The 27,981-nt window shown below is 39.8% G+C and overlaps 1 protein-coding gene across 11 annotated transcripts in view; it reads left to right on the top strand.

Annotated features, from left to right (window-relative positions):
* SPATA18 (spermatogenesis associated 18) overlaps positions 1-24,301 on the top strand; it is a 55,606-nt gene extending 31,305 nt beyond the window's left edge. For 3 of the 11 annotated variants that reach the window (XM_070263845.1, XM_070263846.1, XM_014738837.3), the window contains 8 exons: positions 8,507-8,746; positions 10,689-11,007; positions 12,462-12,620; positions 13,458-13,633; positions 17,159-17,282; positions 19,087-19,170; positions 21,468-21,513; positions 21,821-24,301. In XM_070263845.1, coding sequence (XP_070119946.1) covers positions 8,655-8,746; positions 10,689-11,007; positions 12,462-12,620; positions 13,458-13,633; positions 17,159-17,282; positions 19,087-19,170; positions 21,468-21,513; positions 21,821-21,828 — 1,008 coding nt within the window. In that variant the 5' untranslated portion in view covers positions 8,507-8,654 and the 3' untranslated portion in view covers positions 21,829-24,301. Of the gene's footprint in view, positions 1-6,805; positions 6,902-8,506; positions 8,747-10,688; positions 11,008-12,461; positions 12,621-13,457; positions 13,634-17,158; positions 17,333-18,442; positions 18,544-19,086; positions 19,171-21,467; positions 21,514-21,820 lie in introns of all 11 variants that reach the window. The other 8 variants (XM_070263844.1, XM_005608777.4, XR_011437582.1 and 5 more) reach the window with 7 other exon arrangements.
* Positions 24,302-27,981: the final 3,680 nt, after the last annotated feature.

Below are 27,981 nucleotides of genomic sequence, written 5' to 3'. Positions count from 1 at the left end.
AAACTGCAAGAGTTTCACTTCTTCCCTCCCTTTTGGATTCCTTTTATTCCTTTCTCTTGCCTAACTGCTTTGGCCAAAACCTCCAGTACTACGTTGAATAAGAGTGGTGATAGAGGGCATCCTTGTCTCGTTCCTGTTTTCAGGGGGGTGGCGCTCAGTTTTTGCCCATTGAGTATGATGTTGGCTGTGGGTTTGTTATATGTGGCCTTTATTATGTTGAGGTAATTTCCTTCTATCCCAATTTTGTTCAGAATTTTTATCATAAATGGCTGTTGGATCTTGTCAAATGCTTTCTCTGCATCTATTGAGATGATCATGTGGTTTTTACTCCTCAGTTTGTTGATGTGGTGTATGACATTGATTGATTTGCAGATGTTGAACCATCCTTGTGTCCCCGGTATGAATCCCACTTGATCATGATGTATGATCCTTTTGATGTATTGCTGAATTTGAGTTGTGAAAATTTTATTGAGAATTTTTGCATCTATGTTCGTCAGTGATATTGGCCTGTAGTTCTCCTTTTTTGTGCTGTCCTTGTCAGGCTTTGGTATCAGTGTGATGTTGGCTTCGCAGAATGTGTTAGGAAGTGTTCCATCCTCTCTAATTTTTTGGAATAGCTTGAAAAGTATAGGTATTAAATCCTCTTTGAAAGTTTTGTAGAATTCCTGAGGAAAGCCATCTGGTCCTGGGGTTTTATTCTTTGGGATGCTTTTGATTGCTGTTTCAATCTCCTTCCTTGTGACTGGTCTGTTCAGATTGTCTGCTTATTCTTGACTTAGCTTTGGGAGATTGTAAGAGTCTAAGAATTTATCCATTTCCTCTAGGTTATCCATTTTGTTGGCATATAGTTTTTTTGTACTATTCTGTTATAATCCGTTGTATTTCTGTGGAGTCTGTTGTTATTTCTCCTCTTTCATTTCTGATTTTGTTTATTTGAGCTTTCTCTTTTTCTTTGTAAGTCTGGCTAGGGGTTTATCAATTTTATTTATCTTCTCAAAGAACCAGCTCTTTGTTTCATTGATGCTTTCTACTACCTTTTTTGTTTCAATAGCATTCATTTCTGCTCTATTTTTACTATTTCTCTCCTTCTGCTGACTTTGGGCTTTGTTTGTTCTTCTTTCTCTAATTCAGTTAGGTGTAGTTTAAGATTGCTGATTTGGGATTTTTCTTGTTTGTTAAGGTGTGCTTCTATTGCGATGAATTTGCCCCTTAATACAGCTTTTGCTATATCCCATATGAGTTGTTATGGCATGTTATCGTTTTCATTTGTCTCCAGATATTTTCCAATTTCTTCTTTAATTCCTTCAATGACCCATTGCTTGTTCAATAGCATATTGTTTAGTTTCCAAATCTTTGTCCCTTTCTCAGCTTTTTTCTTGTAATTAATTTCTAGATTTATAGCATTATGATTAGAGAAGATGCTTGTTATTATTTAAATTTCTTAAAATTTATAGAAGCTTGCCTTGTTTCCCAACATATGGTCTATCCTTGAGAATGTTCCATGTGCACTTGAGAAGAATGTGTATTCTGCTGTTTTTGGATGAAGTGTGCTATATATGTTTATTAAGTCCAACTGTTTTAGCTTTTCATTTAATTCCACTGTTTCCTTGTTGATTTTCTGTCTGGATGATCTGTCCAATGATATGAGTGGGGTGTTGAGGTTCCCTACTATTATTGTCTTATTTTCGATATCTTCCTTTAGGTTTTCTAATAGTTGCTTAACAAAGTTTGGTGCTCCTGTGTTGGGTGCATAGATATTTATAAGCATTATTTCTTCTTGATGTAGTGTCCCTTTGCTCATTATATCCTGACCCTCTATGTCTCTCTTTACCTGTCTTATCTTGAAATCTACTTTGTCTGATATAAATATTGTGACACCTGCTTTCTTTTGTTTGCCATTAGCTTGGATTATTGTCTTCCATGCCTTCACTCTGAGCCTGTACTTGTCACTGGAGCTGAGGTGTGTTTCCTGGAGGCAACAGATTGTTGGATCTTGTTCTTTAATCCATCTTGCCACTCTGTGTCTTTTTATTAGACAGTTCAATCCGTTTACATTGAGGGTGATTATTGATGCATGAGGGCTTAATGCTGTCATTCTGTCATTTGTTTTCTGGTTTTCCTGGATTTCCTTTGTTTCTCGTCCTGTGTGTTTTGGCCTACCCATTGACTTCTGCAGTTTCTTGTGCTGCGTTTCTTAGCTTTTTCCTTATTTATTTTTTTGTGTCTCTGTTTTGTTTTTTAGTTTAGTGTCTACCCTGAAGTTTGTATTCAGAATCTCATGCATAACATAGTCCATTTTCTGATGGCCTCTTATTTCCTTAGCCTAAACTGATTTAGTCCCTTTCCTCCTCCCCTCCTAAGTTATTCTTGTCATCTCTTATTCCAACTTGTGTTGTGAGTTTGTGGTTAAAGTGACAAGATTGTCTTTGTTTTTGGTGTTTTCCTTCCCTTTATCCTAATGCTATAGCTGTATATTTGCTATCCTATTCTGATTCTATCTGTCTCCTTACTCTGTGTATTGTGACCCCTTTCTCCCTTTTTTTCTTTTTTCAGGTATGAGAGCCTTCTTGAGGATTTCTTGTAGAGGAGGTCTTGTGGCTACGAAGTCCCTTAGCTTTTGTTTGTCTGGGAAAGATTTAATTTCTCCCTCATATCTGAAGGATATTTTTGCTGGATAGAGTATTCTTGGCTGAAGATTTTTATCTTTTAAAGTTTTGAATATGTCATTCCAATCTCTACTAACTTGTAAGGTTTCTGCAGAGAAATCCATTGAAAGTCTGATAGGGGTTCCTTTGTAGGTTATTTTCTTCTACCTTGCTGCCCTGAGTATTCTTTCTTTGTCATTCACTTTTGCCAGTTTTACTACTATATGCCTTGCCGTACCTCTTTTTACATTGGCATATCTAGGAGACCTGAAAGCTTCCTCCACATACATTTCTCTCTCATTCCCTATATTTGGGAAGTTCTCTCCTATTATTTCTTTGAGCATGCTTTCTGCTCCATTCTCCTTTTCTTTGCCCTCGGGGATACCTATAATTCTCATATTGCATTTCCTCATTGAGTCGGCTATTTCTTGGAGATTTTCTTCATTTCTTTTTAGTCTTAGTTCTCTCTCTTCCTCTGGCTGGAGCCATTCAACCTATCTTGGATTGTGCTGATTTGCTCCTCTATGGCGTTCACACGGGCATTCAGGGAATCCATATTATGTTTTATTTCTTCCATTGTATTTTTCATCTCTAGCATTTCTGATTGATTATCCTTTATAGTTTCAATCTCTTTTGTGAAGTAACTCCAGAACTCGTTGACTTGTTTCTCTATATTTTCCTTTACCTCACTGAGTTTTTTGATGATAGCTATTCTGAATTAATTGTCATTTAGTTTACTTATTTCTGAGTCCTCAGGACATAATTCTGGGTGCTTGTTTTCCCTCTGGTCTGGAGATTTGATGGACTGATGGATGCTGGAAGATGGACGGGTCTTCCCCATTGTGATAGGTTGCAGTTACAACCTGTCATCACTAGGAGGGGGTTGAGAGTTGCATATTCTGAGGCCTCTGCCTTCAGCCAAGATGACGCAGCGCAGCACAGGTTGTGACAGGGGGTGCTGTCTCTTGCGTGCAGACCCGGGATTCCCAATCAGCTCTTGTTATCTGCTTTCCTGGGGTCTTGGCTTGATGAGGTCACCCCATATGAAAACTTTTGCCCCGTTAGAGGGCTTCCATCTGGGCTGCAAGGGCCCTGAGGAGTCCTGGGTGATCCTGCTGATGCATGGCCCCTCCCTGACTCCTTCCCTTGAAGAGCCTCCTGCAGCATCAATCCCAGTCTCTAGGGGAGGGAGCGAAGTTCTCTCTTACGCCATTCTAGCTCCTCCGAGGGGGGCTCCAGCCTCTCCACCCTCTGTCGTTTGGCTGCTGTGGGTCTCCGAGGATTCCTGTGCTATTAGGATTTTTTTTGTTGGAATATCGTTGCTCCTTTTTGTTGTATGTTGGAGAGGAGAGACTCCTGGGCACGCTCACTCCACCATGATGCTGATGTCTCTCCCATGACTGCATGCTTTTAAAAAACATTTTATTTGGAAATTATTTCAAACATAGAAAATTTGCAAGAATAGTACTCAAAACACCCATACAACCTTTCATTTACCTTTTGCCCTGTTTTCTTTACCATTTGTGTGTGCAGTCTCTGTCTTTACACACACTGCCCCCCCCCCCCCCCACATTTGAAAGTTGCACACAGGGAAGTGCTTGCTGCTTTACCCTGGATTTCCTAGAGTTTTGTTTTTAACCCACCTGTGATTCTTATTCTATTTTTTATTCAAGGCATCACAGATAACGGAGGCTGTTCCTCACTTTCTATGGTAGTCAGCTCTCCTCTCCTTACCCTGCCTACTTGTCTCTAAGGCCAGGGTGCTACCTGTTGTGGAATAGGTGGCCCATCCAGGAAGCTTCACGATGTCTAACCTGGTGGAGACTGGTTTGTTGTGACTCATTTCCAAAGGTGAAAACTCCAGTGCAGTGCTGAATGGGGACAGGTCTGCCCAGGTTTGATGACCCCTAGACGAGGGAAGACCACTAGATTTTACGCCTGGACTCTGGTTGGGAATCTCACCTGTCCTCATTTCTATATCCAATCTATTAGACTATCCTGTTAAATCTATCTCCTAAACATCTCTTACACTGGTCCCTTTCTTCTATTCTTCTACCATTGCCCTTGATACCTGTTGCCTCAACCAGTTGCCTTCCAACTGGCTACTCTGCTTTCATTCTTGTGCTTTCATTCTCTGCTACAATCCATTTTCCACACAGCAAATATTCAAAGCCACCCTCCTGCTTAAAAGCTGTTAGTAACCTCCTTTTACACTTTGGAGAAAATTCTGAACTCCTTCTCAGGGCTCTCACAGCCCTCCCTCTTCTCATACCAGGCTCCCCTCATCTAGTCTACTGTCTACTTCCTCACCGTAAGGCTTTGCTTTTTCAGAAAAATGGAAATCTTCCACTGGCTTTTTGCATGGCTGGCTCTTTATTATGCTTGAGGTCTCAGCTTAAATGTGACATCTCAGAGTCTGTGACCACCATACATTGAAAGATCTTTCTTCTCTTCCTTCTTTAATTCTCTTTCACAATGATCTAGGAATAGCACTTACCTCAATTTGGAATTTTAAAAAATTTGTTTGCATGTTTATAATCCACTAGACTGGAAGCTCCAAGGGGTCACTGTCTTGTATCATTATTTTGACCTGTTGTGTCCCCAGCACCCAGCATCATGGCTGGCACATAGTAAGTTCTCAATAATTTGCTTAATGAATGAATACATCTGTAACAAAAAATTTAAATATGTTAACCTGCTTAAAACAAATGCTTGGCACATGAATGTACCTCCCTTTCTTCTCTCTGTATGTCACCCATGGGCGCCAAATTAGCACATATGTTTGCTTATATGTATATGTGCTCACTTATATATGCCATGTCTTGAGAGAGAAAAAAACTACTTTATCCTTGTTCATACTCTCCTTCCTTTCTTGGTTCTATTTTCTTCTTTTAATTTTCTACAATTTCTCTTGATAAAAATGTTCATTTTTCCCAAATATGCTTCTTAAAACTATAGCATATTCACATTTGAGTTAAATCTCAGCAATTCCCTTTCAACCACTGGTAGCCTTATGTGGAGTTATTGATACTTTGGATTTGTGTTAGATTTTAGATGTTTAGTTTATTCATTCTTCTTTTTTTTTTAATATTTACTATGTGACAAGCATTGTTTTAGGCACTTGGGATAAAGAGATGAATAACACAAAGTCCTTTTCCTCAAGTAGTTCCCAGTGTGTTTGTAATGAGATCATAAATGTGACCTAAGCATTGGAGGAGCTCAGGAGAGGGGGAGACAAACTTTGCTTGAGAGAGTAAGCCACGGCACTTGGAGTGGCCCTCGAAGGGAGAGGAAGACGGGTGTGAGTTTAGATAGTGGTGGCCCTCTCTTAACCTCAGGACCACCATGATGAAAGAGCCTGGATGTTCCAGGAAAGTAGGGTCAGAGAAGACAAGAAACCTTTGCCAACCCATGATCCCTCACTGTACTAGAACATCTTAATTGGGAACCATTGGTTTTCATCTAATGTCATCCATCACACTCCCATTTCTTTTTAAATTTTGATAGACCTAAAGAAATTATTATTTGTCTACAATGAAGAGAGTCCTTGAAACTAATAATGACTGAGTTATGTTGAAAACTCAGGAAAATCATGCTCCATAAGTGGTGGAAGTGAGAGGCAGGAAGACATGAAATACTTGGTAGTCAAGTGTTACTGTGGAGGACTTCATGGGTGGGCAAATAATTTTTTTTTCATATTTAGGAAGTCTGGGAAAATTAAGTCAAATGCAGCTCTATAGTGCAAAGTAATGAGAATAGGTGTTAGTATAGTGCAGAAAAATGGAGATTTTATAGAGAGGGGCAACGTGGGGATTTGGTGTAATCAGAGCAGTTGAATTAGGAGAGTGAGAAGAAGGAATTCAACAAATTCCATTGTCCTTTACATTCTAATTTTCATAATTATTACATAGTCTTGTAGGAATTGTAGCTCTGTTATTTCTTTTTGTTTGACATTGAGAAAGGATCCTAGCATGTTTTTGCATACAAGTGCACCATAATATTTGCAATATCATCTGATTGAATGCAGATGTCTTATAATTTGATCTTGTTTAAGTTGAATTTATATCATATGCCAAAATTTCCCAAGAGAACCTATGCCTTGATTTAGAAAGTCTGCCAATTTTGGAAAATCTGTCTTTAGTTACTGATTTCTCTTACAGTCTGGGTGCAACTGAAAAGACTCTTGAAGAAACCAAGAACAGATCGGCCATATCCCTTTTGGCTGCAGAGGAGGAAATAAATCAGCTAAAAAAGCAGTAAGAAAAAAATGACAGGATTATTGCAGCCTGCTGATTAATCTTTGAATTTAGCTTTTTTGGTGCTCCATTACAATATGAAAGAATCTGTTTACAATCGAAAAGGAAAGGCAGCAATATTTTTATTAATGTTTTATGTATTTTTCTTACTACAAAAACATTACCTATCTACCATAGACGATTTTCAAAGTACAACATAGCATAAAGGATCCTAAAAACCCTTTCATAATTCTAGAGCCAGTTACTATTACCATTTGCTATTTCTTCCAATTAAACATTAAAAGTAGAGTTAAGACTATAAAATAAGCATAAGTATGCAAGTTTGGACCCTATTTTTTCACTTAATGTTGTTTTTCTTTATTACTAAGAAAAAATACTGCATAACTCAGTTTTAAATAGGTGCATCACATTCCATCATTTGGATATTTTCCTAATATTGAATATTTACTTTGATACTAATTTCCAACATTGGAAATAACATTGTGGTAATTTTTGTGGCAAATCTTAATTTAAATTTCAGATTATTCTCTAGAGATAAATTTCTAGAAGGGAATTTCTAGAAGGAAAATTTGTAGAAAATAAACACTGATCCTTTAAGGTTATATTTTCCTGAATCTTAATTTTGATTTTTTACCCAAAAAAGAGCAAATGGGAGTTGTATTAAGATACATATGTATATGAATATCTTTCTATGACCTTCGCACATGTTCCAATTGTTCTGATTTCCTCAGGAACACCCATAACTTTTAGCTTGGAGTGCTGTTCTATTTCCTACTTCTATCTCCTCTCTCATCATCATTTTCATCTGTTAGTTCCTATTTGATAAAACTTCTCACACACATTGATCATATTGCTCAGTGCTTTCCTATAGCACCGATTTTGTTCTTTACTGTTTCTAGTGCAGCTTTTAATTCTGCTATTGCATTTTTACTTTCTCCACATCCTTCTTAATCTTACCCCTACCTTTTCATCTTACACCATCATCATTTTCATCACAGCTTGTTCTCATCTTATGGCTTTTCCTCCTGTTTTATAAAGGCCATTCCTCTCTGTATCTTAATGAGGATGCCAATCTTACTGTTGAAACTTTGTTTCTGTAATACATTATTTTCACAGGTCCACACTTCCATGTAGTATTGTGGAGGTTATTCAATTTCCATGGTAGTTTTTCCCAATATTCCATCTGTTCTGAGAATTGAAAAGCTAGTGAGGATAGAAGAATATATCTTTGACCAGCTTCTTGATAGGTTTTGGAAGTCAAAGGCTTCAGGAGATTTGCACAGTTAAAATCAGTATAGAAAAGTATGGCTAGAAGCCCACTCTGCTTTTGCTAGAGGATGCGAATGTGTATCCTTTCTTCAGGAACCTTTTTCCATGCAAGCTGCAGACATGGAGTAGCGCCCTGATCCTGGCATTCTGCGCTTTGCTAATTTGTGTTTCTTCCTATGTATTTCCATCAGAGTTTTCTGATGCAATAATGGCATACTAAGTAGATTAGCTTCTGTTGTTAATTATACCAATTGTTGCTTATTATCTTTCCTGCATCCCTTCCTTCCTCTCTTTTCTTTCTTTCTTTTCAAATAAAAATTGTTTTTTTGTTTTCAGGCTTAAATCTCTTCAAGCCCAGGAGGACGCCCGCCATAGAAACTCACAGCATAGGAGCTCAGAGCACAGGCGCTCGGAGCAGAGGAAATCGGAGCCAAGGGGCTCGGAGCCGAGGGGTGCTGAAAAGCGGAGCAAAGACCCGCGGAGTATGGAAGTGATATCCGATTATGAGAAACAGCTCCGAACGCTGAAGGACGAGATAGCCGCTCTGTCTGCGGAAAAATCTGCACTCCAAGGAAGGTCTGACAAATTCTCACAGATCTTCCCATTTAAGCTTCTTTTGTTGAGTTAGCAATAAAAGCCTGGCTTGGAAAAAAAAGTAAAATGACACCCCGAACCCCAAACCTAACAATATGGGAAGTCTTGAATTGTAAATTGTTGGTTTTCTCTAACTGCACCCTTCCAGACAGAGAAAACCCCTCCTGGATTGCCAGTACTTGGGCGCTAATTGATTTTGGGCTAACAGTGAAACTTAAGGAATGAAACAGACACACAAAAGGAAAATTCTTTAGCTTAAAACCAGATTTGAGTGGGCCAATAATGCAAGAGGTGGCACCATGTCAAAAGAATGTTCCATAATATGAGGGTCCTGTTCTCTGAGGCCTAGGAGTCCTCTCTCCAGCGATGCCCAGCTGTCACGGTACTGTAGGGCATTTCTGTTTTGTAGCTCACTTTGTTTGATGGAGTATGCAGATGTTCTTGTGAAATCCCTGTCTACTGATGCACAGAACATTAAGACGGGTCATTCTGACAGCTTTAAGTGAGGACAAAGGAGGGATGTTCCTTTCTGGAATCTCTCCATTTTCCTTGTTCTTTCTAACAACTCCCTCCTACCCTCAACATGCCCTGATTCAGAGGATCAAAGCCACCCCCACCTTTGGTCCCCATTCCCCTAAATGTCACCTTAACCTTTCATTTTTTGGAAGTACTCCACCAGTGTTGTGCTGGTGCCAGCTTGTACTGCCTCCCAAGAACCGATTCTGGGTATTTCTGCCTAACTCCGAGTTCAAGGACGTCACATTGATAGCTTGAAATTGGCTATGGTGGGAGTATAAATTTGTTGCACCATGGAAATTGGCAAACACTGGAAATGAGGGCTTTTTTTTTTACCCCTTTAGAGAGTCTGCTTTGCACTACCTTTTTTTTTTTTTTTTTAAAGATTTTATTTTTTTTTCCTTTTTCTCCCCAAAGCCCCCCGGTACATAGTTGTGTATTCTTCGTTGTGGGTTCTTCTAGTTGTGGCATGTGGGACGCTGCCTCAGCGTGGTCTGATGAGCAGTGCCATGTCCGCGCCCAGGATTCGAACTAACGAAACACTGGGCTGCCAGCAGCGGAGCGCGCGAACTTAACCACTCGGCCACGGGGCCAGCCCCAGCTTTGCACTACCTTTTGCCCTATAGTTTCTACTACAAAACTTCCCTTTTTGAGGCCCCATTTCCTTTAGTCTAGCTAGTCTGATAATTCACTCTGTGCTTGGTAGCAACATACGTTTCACTGATGTAGTGCTATACAATTCACAAGTACATCACATGTATTAGCTCACTTGATCTTCCAGCCCCCGCCCCCACCTCAACATAGGCAAAAATTATGTAGGTGGAAACTGAGGCTCTGGAGAGGAGAGATGGTTTCAAATGTTCCCATTGCTATGACTTGGTGGAGCTGGGGCGAGAACACAGATCTTCTTCCTCATTGTTCCACCAGCGTTCATCTCATTTTATACCATAAGGCTCATGTGATGTGAGGTTGGGGTGAGAAACAGAGAAAATCTGACTTCTTTCGCCCTGGCTCTTCCTAGCTGTGTTTCTCTGGGATAGCTCTATTAACTTTTCTGATCTTTAAATTCCTTGTCTGTAAACTGGTGAACGATCAACGCTGGCCTCACCCAGCTGCTTAAAGGATAAATTGAGGTGCTGAGTGACTGCAAGTGCTTTATAAATTTGAATTCACCATGCACATGTAGGGTATTGTTTCTTGGTTGTGGTCATATTTGAGGCCTGGTGGAGACACTGCCTCGATCAGGCCTAGCGGGGAGGTCCTGGAAGTGGCCTCTGTCACGGCCTACAGGGGCCCATGGCTCCTGGGTAGTATTTGCAGTTTCCGTGGGGAGAAGAAGCAGAGTCCAGGAACGAGAGAGAAGTGAAGCAGAGCGCTTCCCTGATGCTTGGTTCTTGCTTCCCAACAGGTCCACCAGGAGCCGGTCTCCTAGCCCTGCCCCGCACAGCCGCAGCCAGAGCCGTAGTCAGAGCCGCAGTCAGAGCCGCAGCCAGAGCCGCAGTCAGAGCCGCAGCCGCAGCCGCTCCGCCAGCCCCTCCACCGCGGTCGCGAAGATCAGGAGCCCGTCCCCAAATCGCGCCAAACTGTCCAGCGTTGCGCGCAAGGCTGCCCTCCTGTCCCGCTTCAGTGACGCCTACTCCCAGGCCCGCCTGGATGCGCAGTGCTTGCTGCGGCGCTGCGTCGACAAAGCCGAGACCGTGCAGCGCATCATCTACATCGCCGCCGTGGTACGTGACGCTCCCGCGGCTGCGCTGCAGGCGAACGTGGGCGCCGCGGCGAGAGAGCGGTTTGGTAAACTGAGCAGTACAGCTTAAAAAGACTGGTAGATCCTGAGGTCACTGAGGAGGGTGGGATTTCCACCTGTCCTTTCCATGTCCTTCTCTCCCTCTTTCCTCTTGTCCCTTCCTTCTTTCCTTCCTTCCTTCCTTTCATTACAGATATTTGGGATGAATCATCTTCACAATCAGTAACTTCATGTATATTAATATTTATGTTGAAGTACCCATAAATGCAGGTCTATCTCAAATGGGTATATATACAAAGTTGATTCGCACTGAATCTCCTATATGGGCCATACACAGTGGATATACTATTGTAGTCATTTGTTTCCTTCTGTTCTTAGAAAAATCAGAAGACTGTTTTTGTGTTAACTCTTTGTTTAACTAAGTGCAGTTCCTAAAACTGCTAACTTGAGCAGCTGCTTGAGTATGGCAGATTAAAAAATGCTCATATACAATCCTTGATTCCCAAAGCAAATGCATTTATTCAGTGGGAACCATATTGAGATACTGAGTCCATTATAAGGACAGTTAATATAAAAAAACAAGACAGAACATGGTATGAGAGCAGAATTATCAGAATCTCCTGAACTTTGTCCTGTATTTATTCATTTATATCAAGGATCAGCAAACTATGACCTGTGAGCCATACCTGGCCCAGGCCTGTATTTCTAAGAGAAATATCACTGAAGAACTAAGACTATAAGAATGGTTTTACATTTTTAAAGGGTTGTAAAAACGAAGTGACAGAGACAGTATGTGACGTACAAAACCAAAAATAGTTACTCTCTGGCTCTTTACAGGAAAATGTTTGCCAACCTCTGGTTTATATAACTAAGAGTTAATTACTGAATTGGTTAAAGTTCTGTCAGTATAGAGCACGTTTTTCATGCATAACTGTTTTCCCAGTGTCTATTATATAACAGGCATTTAATAAATATTTGTTGAATTAATATATTCCAGGAAACATGCCAGACACTTGATATGTGTCTATGTATGACAAAACACTAGATTGATAATTTTCTCTTATTTCTCCACCAGTAATATGATATTGCTGTGTGATCATAGCATCAACTGGCACTTTTCAAGTATTTATGTAACCACAGATGATTTATTTCCTAAACCTCTGTGCTGTCCTGTTTCCTACACTCAGGATTGCTAGAACAATGGTCAAGTGTTTTGAAATTAGTGAATGTGGATAGTCATATATGTATTTACATACTTTTCAAAATTTAGATAAGTATTTTCTCCCAGATTAAAAATAGTTTTGACCACTGTGTTTAGTTATAAGAAGACCGATACGATGTTGAACTTTTGGTGGGCATTCTTTCGTCATTCCTTGCTTTGGACTTCATTACCCCCCTCCTCCCACCAAATAAATTTCCTGCTTTTTTGATGTGCAGGAGGCATTCCATGTAGCTAAAATGGCATTCAGACATTTCAAGATCCGTGTGAGAAAATCACTGACACCATCTTATGTGGAGTCAAATGACTTTGAGGATGCTGTCTCGGATTATATCATTTGTCATCTTGATCTATATGATTCCCAAAGCAGTGTTAACGTAAGTGTTCGGTCTCTTATTGGGTCTGGTTTGCTGCTGCTGTTGTTACATTGAATACTAATAATTCAGAAATCCATCCAGTGCTTAGAATTGCTTCTATGTAATGGAAGAGTAGAAATGAGCAGCATCCAATTTACTTTGTAGAACCAGTCATGATTGGCTGTTTCTTTCTTAGGCCTTTTATGGGGGAAAACGTTCTGAGCTTTATAGTTCTAGTCTTTAGATGGGCCCTTAAGATTGGAAGATAGGATACACTAGTGCTTAAGAGCCTTGGGAAAGATAGATGTGAATTTGCTTCCTGGCTCTGCCACTTACTAGCTGTGAGACTTTGCACATTTACTTAACCTCTCTCTGCTTTAATTTTCTAATCTTTAAATGAGAGCAACAATGGTCATGACCTCCTAGAGTTCTTGAGAGGATTAAATGAAAGAAAGCAGGTAATTTGCTTAGCACAAGATTTGGTGCCTAGTAAACTCTCAATAAAAGCAAGCTACTATAATTGTTATTATTATATATGATGAACAAGTCAGAGTTCTTTTTGGCACATCGTATAACTTGCCCAGAATAGAACAATAAAGAAATAATAAATAAAAGCTACTGAGGGTTTTTTCTTTAGTTGTTTTTTGGGGGGGGCTTTAGTGTGTCATTTGTACTCTTATCTTTTCTCCTTCCCTATTAATGAGCCTTTCTCCTTTCGGTACATGCACTCTTTTTTTGTTTAACTGTTGTCGCTCACAGACTCTTTTCCCACCTCACATCAGTCATAATGTCCTTAGGATTGTCAGAATTTCTTGTCACAGGTTGGTAACAAGGTGATGCCATCTTTTTGTTTTTCAGGATGTGATCCGAGCCATGAATGTCAATCCCAAGATTTCATTCCCTCCTGAAGCTGACTTTTGCCTCCTCAGTAACTTCATCCAGGAGATATGTTGCATTGCTTTTGCAATGCAGACTTTAGAACCACCCCTAGATATTGCATTTGGGGCCGATGGAGAAGTTTTTAACGATTGCAAGTAAGAGATACAGGAGCAGAACCTAAGAGATTCTTTATAAATAAATGATCTTATCTGTCTTCCCTGGGAACAATTTAGGGAAAAGAACTCTGGGGGGGGGGGGGTGCCCGGGGGGCAGTCAGCAAACACTGCCTGATCTCCAGGCCCTGCCATCTCCTTCTCTGTGCTACAGGGCAGGGCCCTCTCCTGGTCATTTTCCTTCTCACTCAAATGTGATCTGGAGATGATTTTATGATTTCCATGGAACATAGTGATCTTGGGGAGAACTAGTGAGTACCTGGAGCCTGCCCAGAACATTTTAAAAGAAAGGTGCTATATAAATACAAACATGTACTACTTTTTATTGTTAAAAAAATTCTTTTTATTGAGATATAATTGACATGTAACATATTAGTTTCAGGTGTACAACATAATGATTCTATGATTCAATGGTTCAAGTCTAGTTAACATCTGTTTTTTTTCTTGTGATGAGAGCTTTTAAGATCTGCTTTCTTAGCAACTTTCAAATATGCAACACAGTATTATTAATTGTAATCATCATGCTGTATATTACATCCCTGACTTATTTATTTTATAAGTGGAAGTTTGTACCTTTTGACCTCCTTAACCCATTTTGCCCACCTCCCATCCCCACCTCTGGCAACCACCAATCTGTGTTCTGAATCTATGAGCTTGGTTTTTGTTTGTTTCTTTGTTTTTTTTTTAGTTTTCACAGATAAATAGGATCATATGGTATTTGTCTTTCTCTGTTTGACTTAATTCACTTAGCGTAAGGCCCTCAAGGTCCATCCATGTTGTGGCAACTGGCAAGATTTCATTTCTTTTTATGGCTAATATTCCATTGTATGTGTATACTGCAACTTCTTTATCCATTCATCCATTGATGGACACTGAGGTTGTTTCCATATCTTGGCTATTGTAAATAATGCTGCAGTGAACATGGAATGCATGTATCTTTTCCAATTAATGCTTTTGTTTTCTTCGGATAAATTCCCAGAATAGGAATTGCTGGATCATATGGTAGCTCTATTTTTAATTTTTTGAGGCAGCTGCCTTCTGTTTTCTGTAGTGGCTGCACTGCTTTACATTCCCGCCAACAGTGCATGAGGGTTCCCTGTGATATCCTGACCAGCACTTGTTGTCTCGTCTTTTTGATAGTAGCCATTCTAACAGGTATGAGGTGATAGCTCCTTGTGGTTGTGATTTGCATTTCCCTGATGATTAGTGATGCTGAGCATCTTTTCATGTACCTGTTGGCTGTCTGTATGTCTTCACTGGAAAAATGTCTATTCAAATCCTCTGCCCATTTTTTATTTGGATTGTTTGGTTTTTTAGTTTTTTTGCTTTTATTGGTTTTTATTGCCTTATTTAGGCCAGGTTTCTCAAAGTGTGGGGTATGGATCACTTGCATTAGAATTACTCAAGATATTTGTTAAAAAATGCAGATTTCCGGATCACATGCCATGATATTTTATGTGGTAGGTCTGGAGTGGGGCTCAGGAATCTGCAATTGAACAAGCACTCAGGTGTTTCTCATGCACACTAACATTTGAGAGTGACTGCTCTAGATTCTTTTATCGAGGACCATTCAATTTCTACCAACTTTTACGTGGTAAATATTTCCTTTATAAATTAGAAGAAATTAAATTAATTTAGAACATTTTACTGAAACTTTATGAGATCTTATGATGTAGTTGGAGATCATCTGGGAGGAGGCCAAGGTAGTGGCTAAGAACGGAGGCTCTGGTGTCAAGCTGCCAGGGTTCAAATCCCGGCTCCACCACCAATTAGCTGTACCATCTTGGGCATGTTACATAACTTTTCTGTTCCTTAGTTTCTTCTCTGTCAAAAGAGGGAAATAATGGTACCTACCTCCTGGGGCTGTAGAAGGTTAGTTGAGATCATTCAGATAAAGCGGTTAGGATGCTCCCTGGCATGTAGTGAGAATCCAGGAAATGTTAGCTCTGTCTGGGTCTTTCTTCAGGCTGTACAGCTATGGGTTGGTGATAGCCCATTATCCCTGTGAGCTTGTTGATGACAGAGGCCACATACCTTTCTTTGCTTATGAAATCACAATGATGGCATTTCCAATTGCCTTATAAAATATCATATTTTCTTGCCATTTCCATGTCTAGTTTTCTTCAGATCACTGCTCCCAGCATGCATCCACTCATGGAAGAGCTGGATATTAGAACATTACACTGCAGTTGGGTCTTTTTTATTCTCTCACAGAACATATCATCTTCACCCCTCTTCTTTTATTCCTTTTCCTTTACAAGATGCATCGTACCCCTCAGAAATATTCACCCATTTTAGTTTATGGAATCTGCACATTTCACAGACCTCTGGTGGGCCTCCTGCTGACCTGCCTTTAGTCAGAGGATCATGCCGCCTCTTGGGGGCACTGTACTCCTGGACGACTGGAGCTGAAACTGGAGTTCCTAATAGTGATTGCATTTGCTTGGCAGCCTTTCACACATTTGAGAGCAATTACTCAAATCTTCTTTCCGGCCTTCTGGCTTCGGGTTTTTTTTCCATATGACGGGGGTTTGAGACTTCTTGACAAATAGACTGGTTTCCTTGGCCTGTGCTCCACGGTCTTCTGAGTATTCCTTTTTGGAAAGTGTCCACCCTGACTGTAGTCCCGTACTGTGAACTGACTAGCCTAGAGGCACTGACACCCCTTCTATTCTTGTTCTCTATTTTCAGCTAATTTGTAGGAGATTTTCTTTGTCTTATTCAGCTATATAACACTGGTGATTCATTTTGAGGTCAACTAAAATCTATTATATTTGTACTTGTGCTGTGATTAAGCCATTTATCACCTCTATCTGTGCAATTAAATGCTTTTTAGAGTCAACTGCAGGGCCTCATATGTGTCCACATTATATAGTATCTTATTAGATTCAGCTTATTGTTCCAGCCTATTGAGCTAGTTTTTGATACTGTCCTCTGTTTTTTTTTTTTTCCTACCCACTCCCCACCTTTGAACATTTTTTTCTACATTTCATGCAAGTTATTGATGAACATGTCGATTTCTCACAGGATTGAGAGAGAGACCTTCGCACCTTCATTCAGGTTCTCATTGACCCGTTAATCACCCCTCTTTGGATATGATCGTTGAACCAGTTTCTGATTCACCTACTTAAGTCAATCATCCACCTATATTTCTCTTATTTTGTCCACAAAGATAGCACGAGAAATCTTGTAGGAAGCCTGTGGGACTTCAGATCGTCTTCATCTCTAGCATTTCCCTGAATTGCACCTCTTGTAATCCTGAGAAGAGCAGGAACAAGATTAGCTTGACGTGACTTGTTCTTAGTGAGTCCATGCTGGGTCCTTGTTATCACTGGTTGCTATTCTAAGAGCTCACAACTCTCTCTTTAATAACAGAATCAGGATCCATATTTATTTAGATCTGAGAATAATCAGAAGTGAAAATTTACACTGACGTCCTCCCCTTCGCCAGTAATGCTGCATAATTGCTTAATTTGTCTTTCTTGTTCTTTTGTGTGTTTAAAATAGGTACCGTCGCAGCTATGACTCCGATTTCACTGCTCCCTTGGTCTTGTATCACATCTGGCCTGCTCTCATGGAGAATGACAATGTCATTATGAAGGGAGAAGCTGTCACCAAGAGAGGGGCTTTTGTACGGTGGCCTTGCATAGTGACAATTCATCCCAAGTGTTTGATTCACAAGTTCGAGAACGTTTATAAACCCAAAGATTCTATAAAAGAAGTTCATAAAGGGGTGTTTGCTAAAACTTCATACAAAGGAGAGAAAAGGGAGTGGCTGGAAAAGAACAGATTCTCTTCTCTGATTCTTCCACAATTCTTCTTAATTTCCAGGCAGTAATTTCTTTGTCGCTTTATTTATAAGGTGGAACTGGTCATATTTGCCACCTCCATCTTAGAAATATTGTGCTATTATAAGGGCAAACCATTTGTGCTCACCTTATTGGAGACACTCTGTAACTCTAAACGTTTAAAAGTGAGTCACTTTCAGGAAACAGTCTGACAAATTTTTACTGACAGTTCTCCATTTTGGGAAATGATGAATGTGCCCTGTTTTTCTCTCCTTGGTATGATGTGTAGGGAGGGGCGGGATGGAGAAAAAGAGGGCAGAAGAGGTGAGGGGAGAGGAGCCGATAAGTTTTGGATGGTTGCTTCCCATAGACATTGGTTGTAGAATGTTTTGAACTCGTTAAACAATTGGGCAGCCTTCCAAGTGGAGTCTTAGGGGTGGGTGTGTGTGTTGTGGTGGGGATGGGGTATGGGAACTGGGGGCCACGGGTGCTTGGCTGTTCTGTATAGTTATGCAGTTTTTAGACGTCCTAGAAAGAGCTAAGTAAATTCTGAAGTGAAGCTCCTCAGTCCAGAGCAAAGTCATTATCTGAATGATCTCTCTTCCTTCTCTCTTTGAACTGCAGAATAGGGGAAGTGCTTCATGGCAGCTTTTCACACATATAGTGGAGAAGGGGAGTAGTGTATTTTAAAGGAACTTAAGAAAAGAGTTTTTGCACCATAAACATCCCACTATAGCTAATAGTATCTCTATAAATTATTGTATGCTATGAAAGTTGAGCCAATAGAAACTGGGTTCTGTTGATCTGACAAACATACATGTTCTACAGTGAATGAGCTCATAAAACATGCTCCTTGCCACTACAATAATCACCTTCTGTTAAGAAACTCTTATTGTAGGCTGTCTGCAGTGCAATTTGGAAGGGAGGGAGAGAAAACAGTCAACTATTCTTATGTTCTACAAAAAATAGCAATTGTCTTTTAATCTCTCTCTCTCCCATCAAGCATATCGCCAACATTTGCCCAAGCTTAAACTCCTGAAACAAAACGAGAATACCCTAAAAGGAAGAACTTGGAAAAAGAAAGAGTTGAATGAAGGGAAATTTGTAAGAAGGCTTTTATAGTGAAATCTCATTATAATGAATATAGTTTTCTTCTTATTCATTCATTTAGTTAGAGAGTAGATGGGCAGCAGTGGTGACTCACTCATTCGTTGATTCAGTACATTCAATAATATTTACTTATTCAGTAGTTATTTATGAGCCCAGCACTGTGTTTAGGTGCTGCGGATTCAGCAATGAACAAAACACACAAATCCCTGCCCACCACGGGGAGCTTGTATTCACCAACACTTGCAAATTTGAATGTAATTTCTAACGGCTTACTCATCAAAACAAAATTCTACTAGCACCAAGAATTTGAATATCCCATGGTTCATTGAAATGGGATTTTATTTGAGAAGTACCCTGAAGTTATTGTCAAATATTGGGGAGCTATGGGAAGTGACAGGAGTGTATGTTGTGCTGATGACCAGTAATGGGCGAGTGTAATCATATCAGCAAAACCTCTGGTTCTATGGGATGTGCATATTGTTTTGAGCCATGTGACCTTTCACAAACTATGGACTATTTTTCTCTCTCTCTTTTCAGTGGAATTCAGTGCGATCTGTAAGTCGGTGTCGCAGCAGGAGTCTAAGTCCCATCTGCCCCCGTAGCCATGTTGGTTTAAGCACGGTATGTATCTGTCTAATCATCTTTACATAAAATCATCCTACGGTCAATATTTTTCTCTTCTAGAGTTGCCTATAAAAGAGGTGATCACAAGTCTATGGGCAGAAAGGGAATCTGTTTCAATAACCCCAAACTGATTTTTATACCACCTTAGGCTAAGGGATTTATCATTTTTGAAAGAAAGAAGTAGAAATAGTTTTTTCTTAGTTGAAAGAATACTAGACTTGTTTCATAGTTTTATTTTTATCTTTGAATCAAAATGACTGTGAGATATCAGTTAGTCTTCTGAATGGAGACGGGACCCTTAGTCAATGGATCTCTGCACAGGTCCCTGGTTCCTCCAGGACTTATTGTTGGAGAGATCGCTCAAATGGTCTGGACTTCAATAGTATATAAAGGGCATTGCAGGCATTAATTTTCTTCCAAACTTCAAAGTAGGAAGAATAAGATTAATCTCTTTGTGTGTTAGTTCTTAAGAGGATTACTAACACTTCTGTCAAAGAAAAAAAATAAGAACAAAAACATCTCTGAAAATGATGGAGATAACATCCCTAAAAACATTATTATGATTTACCACTGTTCACTTATTCCACAAATAATATTTAGTCAATGCCTTTGAATACAGGGCTGGACCAAGACATGGGGACACCAGATAGGCTTACAATTTGTTGTTCCTTTGCACAAAAATTCTTTAAATGTTTGTTCAACCTAGTTTCAGGGAGAGTAGTGGAGAAGGAGAACCACATCTGGCAGTGCTCCACTTCTCTGGAATCACCTGTAGTAATGCAACTCTACTCTAAATTTCTAAAACCCCCTCAGCAAGACAAAACCGAAGACAAAAATAAAAATCTCTGCAGTTAATAAGATCCACCTTTCTTCCTGAGCTTAGCAAGCATCTATCGTTACTACACCTACTCAAGTAGGTGTTGGTACACCTACTTGATAATGTCCTTATAAAGCATTCCATCTGTATCTGATGAATGTGAGATTTCGGGGAGGGGGCACAAAAATCTCTAAAACATGGTCTCTTCCCTGAATGGGTTTCAATATAAGAAGATCAATATGATTTAAACCACGTAACTGAATGTGGTATACGATGCAGTCCACAAAAGAGGCCCAAAGGGCTAGAGCTATCGGAGGAGGCAGAGATGCCTTCTGGATTTGGTGGTGAGGAAGGGGTTCATGGGGGCACTGGTTTTTGATCTAACAGAATTTCAATGGGCTGGGAAATTGGGCAGGGATAATCAGGTGGAGGAAATGACCTGAGAATGGAAAAGGCATGTATCTCACACAGTTCTTTTGCTCCTGGAGGTTTTAATATAGCTTAATTATCCTTTTTCATGAATAAATAATTACAGTAGGTAAAAGTGAAAGGATAGCACATTTAGTGGACAGATCAATAAAAAGGAAATCTTGAGAGTTTTTTTTAAGGTATGCTTTTTGGTGAGGAAGACAGGCCCTGAACTAACATCTGTTGCCAATCTTCCTCTTGCTTTTTTTCCCCTCTCCAAAGCCTCAGTGCATAGTTGTATATATCCTAGTTGTAGGTCATTCTAGTCCCTCCATGTGGGATGCTGCCACACCATAGCCTGAAGAGTGGTGCCTAGATCTGCTCCCGGGATCTAAACCAGCAAACCCCGGGCCACCGAATCGGAACATGCGAACTTAACCGCTTTGGCCGCGGGGCCGACCCAAGCTTCCATGTTTATTAGTGTCTATTTATCTAAAGTGTTTAAAAGCTCAGAGCAAGAATGATGCTTATAGTCAGTTATTTCTGAGCTGTGACAGATTTTTAGGTATAGGTGGTGGCTTTTGCTTAGTGAAAGCAAAGGTGAGATTTGAAAAATGATTCTTTTCTGGTTGTCCTAATAGGGCAGCATTTTGGACACATAAAATAATTCAGATAAACAATTTGCCAGAGAGTATTTGATCACTTTAGCTTTAATTAGCTAATAATAATAATAATAATAATTTTTATTTTCTAGAAAGCATTGAATTCAATATGGCCACTGAGCATCCAATCTCAAAGTCATTAGCAACCACTAAAAAACAACAAAAAGCAACAGAAAACTAGGTCATCGAGGCCAGCTTTTAATTAATAATATAATTTAAATTGAATGCCCATTTCCTTCAGGAAGTATGAAAGTAATTGCAGTGCTCAACCTTAGGGGAGAAAAATCGTAGTTCTAAAGTGCCTCAGAGCAACTATTTAGCTGGTTTTAGGAAAAAAAAGGTCAAAAGGATTCATTCTCTGAGCTCCACCTACTGTGTAATTCACATTACACTTTTCTGTTTTCCAGATCTCTCGCAGCCGGAGCCCTTCTCCAATAAGATGCGTATTGCCCAGTAAGTGGGATGGTTTAGATGGAACAAGTTTTCTGCTTTTTAATGCTCTTTTTAGTACTCAGCGTTGTGCAGCAAAATGAATGTTTTGCTCCCTAGGGAATATCTTTTGCCTCCACCTCACTCTTCATTTCTGGGCTTTCTCACTGATGGTACTTGAGCAGGTCCCATGGGTGACATGGGAGCAGCCTTCCATTGAGAGATCTTATTGACATAAACCCAGATTAACCGCCCCGCTTTCGTTTCAGTCCTCCCAAAAGAAATTCTGAGAAAATGACCATAATAATGAACTCTTTATTTTTCTCCCTAGGGTTTTAAAACCATCAGCCGTGTTCCTTTGCCACAGTACATCTGCAACAGTCAGCTTCCCCAGTGCCTCCATCCGCCTGCTGTGTCTGCCTCCGACCTCATTTAAGATAATGTGAAAGGCAATTCTGTGTATCACTCCACACAGAGAGTTAAATGTTTTGGCTTAGCATGTTTGTAACTTCAGATATATTGCATTTTATTTTATTTTATAGGTACAAATTCCATTAATTTGATAAAAAACAATTGCATAGGTGTTTAGGATCATATTCATTCGAAGCAGAGTCTATTACACAGGTTCAGGATTTTCATCCTGAAATACCAGGCCTTTTTATGGCAACTATGTGAACAAAAGTGGAAAATCTTTACCATGCTGAGTCCAAAAGACAAGATGAGTCATTTTAGCTTATAAGTTGATCACGAATATTATAATGGCTGGTATTAGCTTTAACATGAAAACAATATTGTTGTTTTAATCTTCCTTTAAGGTTTGGAAGACAGCCCTAATCTCAGGTTGGTGGACTCGTAGCTGTAGCTGGGACTTCAGGCTAAATGTAGATGATGATTTAAGAGAATACAGTTCGTTGGCTTGCTTCTCCTTTCCTACTTTGAGAGTGCCCTGTATGACTTAGTTGAGTACTATATGTTGAAGCCACTGACTTGAGAGAATTTTCTCGCTTCATAAATGTGGAGCAGTGATGTGGCTAGAAGCCAGCTTTGAGATAAATGCTAATTACCTTGTGTTTATCTTCTGGGAATGTCTCATACTGTTTTAATGTTTTAATAAAAGCTACTGGGACATGCCCTTTATCTATTCCACCTAGTAGTTCACGACTTCAGACCTCCTATGAACTCCATCTGACTAGAATACCTAAACTCAAGGCCTAGAAATAGGGGCACCATTTATTGATTTAAATTGAGTGTATATCCCTTAGTTTCTTCAGCGTAAAGTACTGTTGAAAGTTCAAGATAATAATGGAATGTGGCTTTCTCAAGATAATGGTCTTTCTGCTTTTTTTTTCACTTTAAAGCCGACCTTAAACACATGCCTTACGAGTGCCTTCTTTCGCCGTGTGCCTTTTAGAGACAAGCTCTGAATTGGCCAGAGCTCAGTTCGCATAAGCTCAGTACAAAAACCAGCATGTGAGGCTTTTAAGGTGAAAAAAATCCCAACTTCTCTAAAGCATCTTGTCCCTTGTGCTGGGAGAGAGAGACGACGGACAGACCACCTCAGTCCCTGCCCCTTGGGTCTAATGGTCACCAGCTCATTCTGAAAGGTGCGATTCATTCTCCTCCCTCTGTGGGCATCACTTGGAGGCAACACAGTGTGCTCTAAGGAGAACTCCGTGTCCAGTTTGGTCCTCACCTTGCTTTGTGGTCTTGAGCACGTTACTTCACCTCTCTGAACCTTAGCTTCATTGTAGAGTAAGAAGGTTGGATGAGATTATGGTTTTCTCAACCCTCCAAGACTCAGTGTCCCCTTTTATAAAAAACATTTTTTTCTGGTTATTCTGAAAGGAAATTTAAAGTTAATATGATCTGTATTGTGTATATACTTTTAAACAATGAATATAGTACTCTACCTGTAATATAAAGCAGAAAAAAAAGAAAGCAGTTTTTAATAAAATAAAATGTATTTCAGTAAAAAGCTTGGGTGTAACCATCCTAGAAGATAAAATCAAGTTATCAGATGCTTGCACCTGTGTGTGGAACACCCTATCTGCTACAAATGCAGCTCATTGCATTGGCAACATCGCCAACAGTGTTGTCATTGGATATGATTTTCTGAAAGTGTGGACAACTCCTGGTAAAGTTTTGAACAAAAATCTTACAGTTGTGCCTTGATTATCACAGTAAACGCATTCCTAGAAAAATCAGTGTACACTAAAACCATGTAACAATTCCTTTGTGTTATATGTTAAACGTCTTTTCTAAAATCTCACTAAGTAATGAGAATGCCTAAATATCAGAATTTTTGTTGTATGTAGGAATGTATGCCCTGATTTGGAAAAAGGTCACATGTAGCTCAGTTTATTTGATTTCTACCCTGTCTGGCCAATTGCCATTTCTCAAGTTTCTGATTTGAACTTTAACTACACAGGGAATGGTGAATAGTCTAGAATAATTTTTGGAAAGGATTCACAAAACAAAGGAGAGTGACCTATACTCATTTATCTGGGCATATACCTTAACCTTAGTAACTTTGAAGATGAAAAGCTCTTACTTTTGTACCTGTGTCAATTTCTGTATTATCGGTTTAACATCTACTAGTAAAATCAAGAAAAAGAATGCTTCTGTATCTGGAGGTTCTGTGCCATGACATGCTTTCTCTCCAGATTCCCAAGTTCAGCTATGGTCTTCACCCATCTCCATTCTGTGAGGCCTGAACCAGGGCCACAAATTCGTTCAGTAAATATCAACTGCACCCCTGCTCTGGGGTTGACTCTGTGATTGCTGCAATTCAATAAAGTAATTGCCAGCTCTAGTCTGTTTTACTCACAATGTGATGTCATCATATTCAAGACACTCTCTCTGAGTAATGCTTAAGCATTCATGGAGCTTTCCCATGCCTTCTTTCAGTTACTTCCCACAGCAAACCCAGGCATATCTTCAATGTTTTCGGTAAGGAACCTCTTCATCCAATACGCCATGCAGTCTTCTTCCAAGGCCTTTTATTTTAGAATGATAGTCTATCCTATTTTCTTTTATTCTGCCGTGGCTTGTAGCACCAATTCTTTTGTTTACTGGTTTGCTCATTCATTCATACACTCATGAAAGCTTATTCAGTAAGTGATACCTCCTGTGTGCTAGATACAGTACATCCTGCTAGGGATATAGTGGTGGACAGGATTCTGGCCCTTATGGAATTTCATGTCATGTCCAGTTGGATTCCTTGGTGATTTTCCTGTCATGGAGAGAATATATGATGGAAGGAAGAAAAAAATTGAGTCAGAACAGCAAATTTAAAAGAAAGAACGCCACATATCAGTTGAAGAATTCAAATACCTTAATTTGGGGGACAAATACCTATACATCAGAAAGTTATGCAAGGCAATAGAAAAGTGCGATGACTTACAGAAGAGAATGTAACAGCGTAACTGGGCTATGTCATCCACAGGTGTAACACAGTCTTTTAACAAATGTCTACTAAACCTATGATCCTAGAATCATCAATAATAAAATAAACGTGGGGAGGAGGAGCTCATAAGATCAGTTCCAACACGTCCCATGACCACAGCTTTGTGTTCCACCTGCTGTATTCCTGAGTAACCGGGCAATTAGGAGATCATTTTAATTCACTTTTAGGCGCCCCACAAATCCTTCATGAGGCAGATTGCTGCCAGTAGCATTCTATAAAGTTTAGGTTGAGTGAAAGATTTCTTAATAGTGTGACTTTGAATAATATCGTACCATAATTAAGGGTAAAGTATGGAGCTTTTAAGAAACTGGTATTACAAACTGCATTAAGTCATTGAAGTGTGAGCCCAGGAGCCGTATGGGTAAGTGACGTTCAGTATATGCCATTTAAATCCCAAAGCAGTGAAGTTTGCTGGCCTTAATACACTGAGTGAACAGGGGCCTTGAAAATGAGGTATGAACTAATTTTCTTATTTCAAAATGAGATTTGATGAGACAATTTCACATTTAAAAAGCTGCCCACTGGGTGCCAGCATGAACATTATACTTTCCATAGTATCACTGGCAATTAGTATATCAAAACTGGGCAGCTAACTCTATTTTCTATTGGGTGAGCAACAAAAGAATATGATAAATGGGTAATTATAGCTTTATTTCAATACAGTTTAAGCCATAGTTTTAGTGATACAACCAAAATAATGTGTTGAAATGTGATGTGAAATATATTTTAGAAAAGGTCTTTAGTAATTGGACAATTGCCAGAAGATCTTGAGTGACAGTTGATGAGTCAGACCCTTTTGCAATTGCTTTCTGGTGTTGGGATGCTGGGGATGGGGAATTACCCTCCTACTTCTATCTTCTTAGATCAGGGAACATGTTTCATAGCCATGTCTTCAGAATAACAGACTTCAGAATCGGCCCAGCTCTACGCATCACAAGTTGAAGTGAGAATGGAAAAAGTTATTTGCTCAATAATTGTTCATTCAGGAGGCATTTGCTAGTGCTTGTTAAATGAAGTTCCAGGCACTGCATTAGGCCTTGGGGATGCAATGGTGAACAAGACTTTGCATTGTGGAGAGAAAGCGCTCAGCACTCCTTGGCAGGGTGTACCTCTAGAGTGGGTCTGTGATCTCTCTGAAAGGTAGCGAGGTGACTCGGAATGATGTCTTGTTTGGAAGATAATCTTAAGCCCGTTATGTTGATGGTGGGTTGAATCAGTCTTCCATGGCACAGTCACATGGAAGCCCAGACAGCACCGAGTGATAACTCTCTCAGGGAGGTTTCCCAGCTTAATGTAACATGGTGAGAACGATCTGAGAAAATACATTTGCAGCTTAAATAATGTACTGTAAATGGCAAGTAGGGCACAAAGGACTTTGTACTCACCCTTAGAAAGGAGGCATTAATTAGAACAAGGGAAGATATTTCATCAAGGTTGGAAAGTAGATTCTTCCCACAGGAGTAATTTTAGGAGCCCTCCCAGGGAGGCCTCCCTACCCACTTACACTTTAATAGCAAATTCTTGACATTTCACTTGTAGAGCTTTACTCAGACTTGAGACTTTGTAGGATGTTAGAATGCAAATGCATATCACATGCAGCAGTAACTCATAGTATGAATGAGGTTTTAGATTCTTTCCTGAAGGTCAAATGGATAGAGGGAGAGATGAGGGACTGTTAGGGCCGTTATAGGATGATTAGGGTTGGCAGGGTATGTAACAGGAAGGTTTTTCCCTTTAACTGGGATGGTCAAGGGCATGAAAATCAGGTTTTGCCCATTCTACTATTGTGTTTGGCATTAGCACAGTCTTATTGGCCAGTGAGAGTTTTGTCTTTCCAAAAGGCATTTTCATCTTAGGAATGATTGCTATAGACTAGATATTTGTGTCCCTCCCCCAATTCTTGTGTTGAAACCTAATGCTCAATGTGATGGTATTTGGAGGTGGGGCCTTTGGGAGGTCATGAGGGTGGAGCCCTCATGAATAGGATTAGTGCCTTTATAGAAGAGAGCCCAGAGAGCTCCCTCCCCCCTTGTGCCGTGTAAGCACACAGCAAGAAGACGGCTGTCTATGAAGGAGCAAGTGGGTCCTCACCAGACGTCAATTTCCTGGTACCTTGATCTTGGACTTCACAGCCTCCAAAACTGTGAGGAATAAGTGTTTGTTGTCTAAATCACCCACCCTATGGTATTTTTGTTATAGCAGCCTGAACAGACTAAGACAATGGTTATCTTTGATTCAAGACCCATTTGTATCCATACTACATCTTGTTGCTTATGACACCTCTTTGCTGCAAATCACTGGCCTTGGTGTGATGTAATTGACTTCTGACCTTTCTTGATTTAAAACTGCCTAACTGAAAAGAAAAGGGTAGGGGGAGGAAAAATAAAAGAAAAACTTTCATGTTTTCTTTGATTGGAAAAATGAAGTTTTTTTGGATGTTATGAGTGATGGCGTAATTTAATACATATATGTTATATTGATAACTTGAGAGAAAGCTTAAGACCTTAAGTTTCCCAGAACATCCTCTGTAGAAGACTAATAACTAGTACTTAATCCAATATTTAGTATACGCCAGACTTTGTGAAGAGCACTTTATATTATCAAACCCATTTTACAGATGGAGAAGCTAAGGCTGCAGGTCATTATTAAGTAACCTACCCCAGGTCACGAAGCTAGTAAATGTTGAAACAAAAGTTCAAACCCGGGTTTTCTTACGTTGAGCCCACCATTTTTTCACTGATTCTACGGGATGTTTATAAGATGTGGAATTAAAAAAAGTATCCTGTGACCATACAGGCTTGGAAAATAAAGAGTTAAAAAGTGAGTTGAACAGATCTTCTGCGCAGGACTCTGCAGAGCCCTTAATCTTCTGCTGTCGGGGAAGCTTCAAGGACGATGTCACGCGCAGTGCTCTTCACATTTGTTTCACCATGGAACCCTTTCTTCATGGAGTACTGTTCTAGAAGATCTATTGAAGGAAATGCAGGAAAACCTATTTATTTTTTTAGAGTTACAGATGCTGCTGA

Source organism: Equus caballus, chromosome 3, assembly GCF_041296265.1.
Source record: "Equus caballus isolate H_3958 breed thoroughbred chromosome 3, TB-T2T, whole genome shotgun sequence".
Taxonomy (NCBI): domain Eukaryota; kingdom Metazoa; phylum Chordata; class Mammalia; order Perissodactyla; family Equidae; genus Equus; species Equus caballus.
This window is presented reverse-complemented; position numbering and strand designations above follow the sequence as displayed.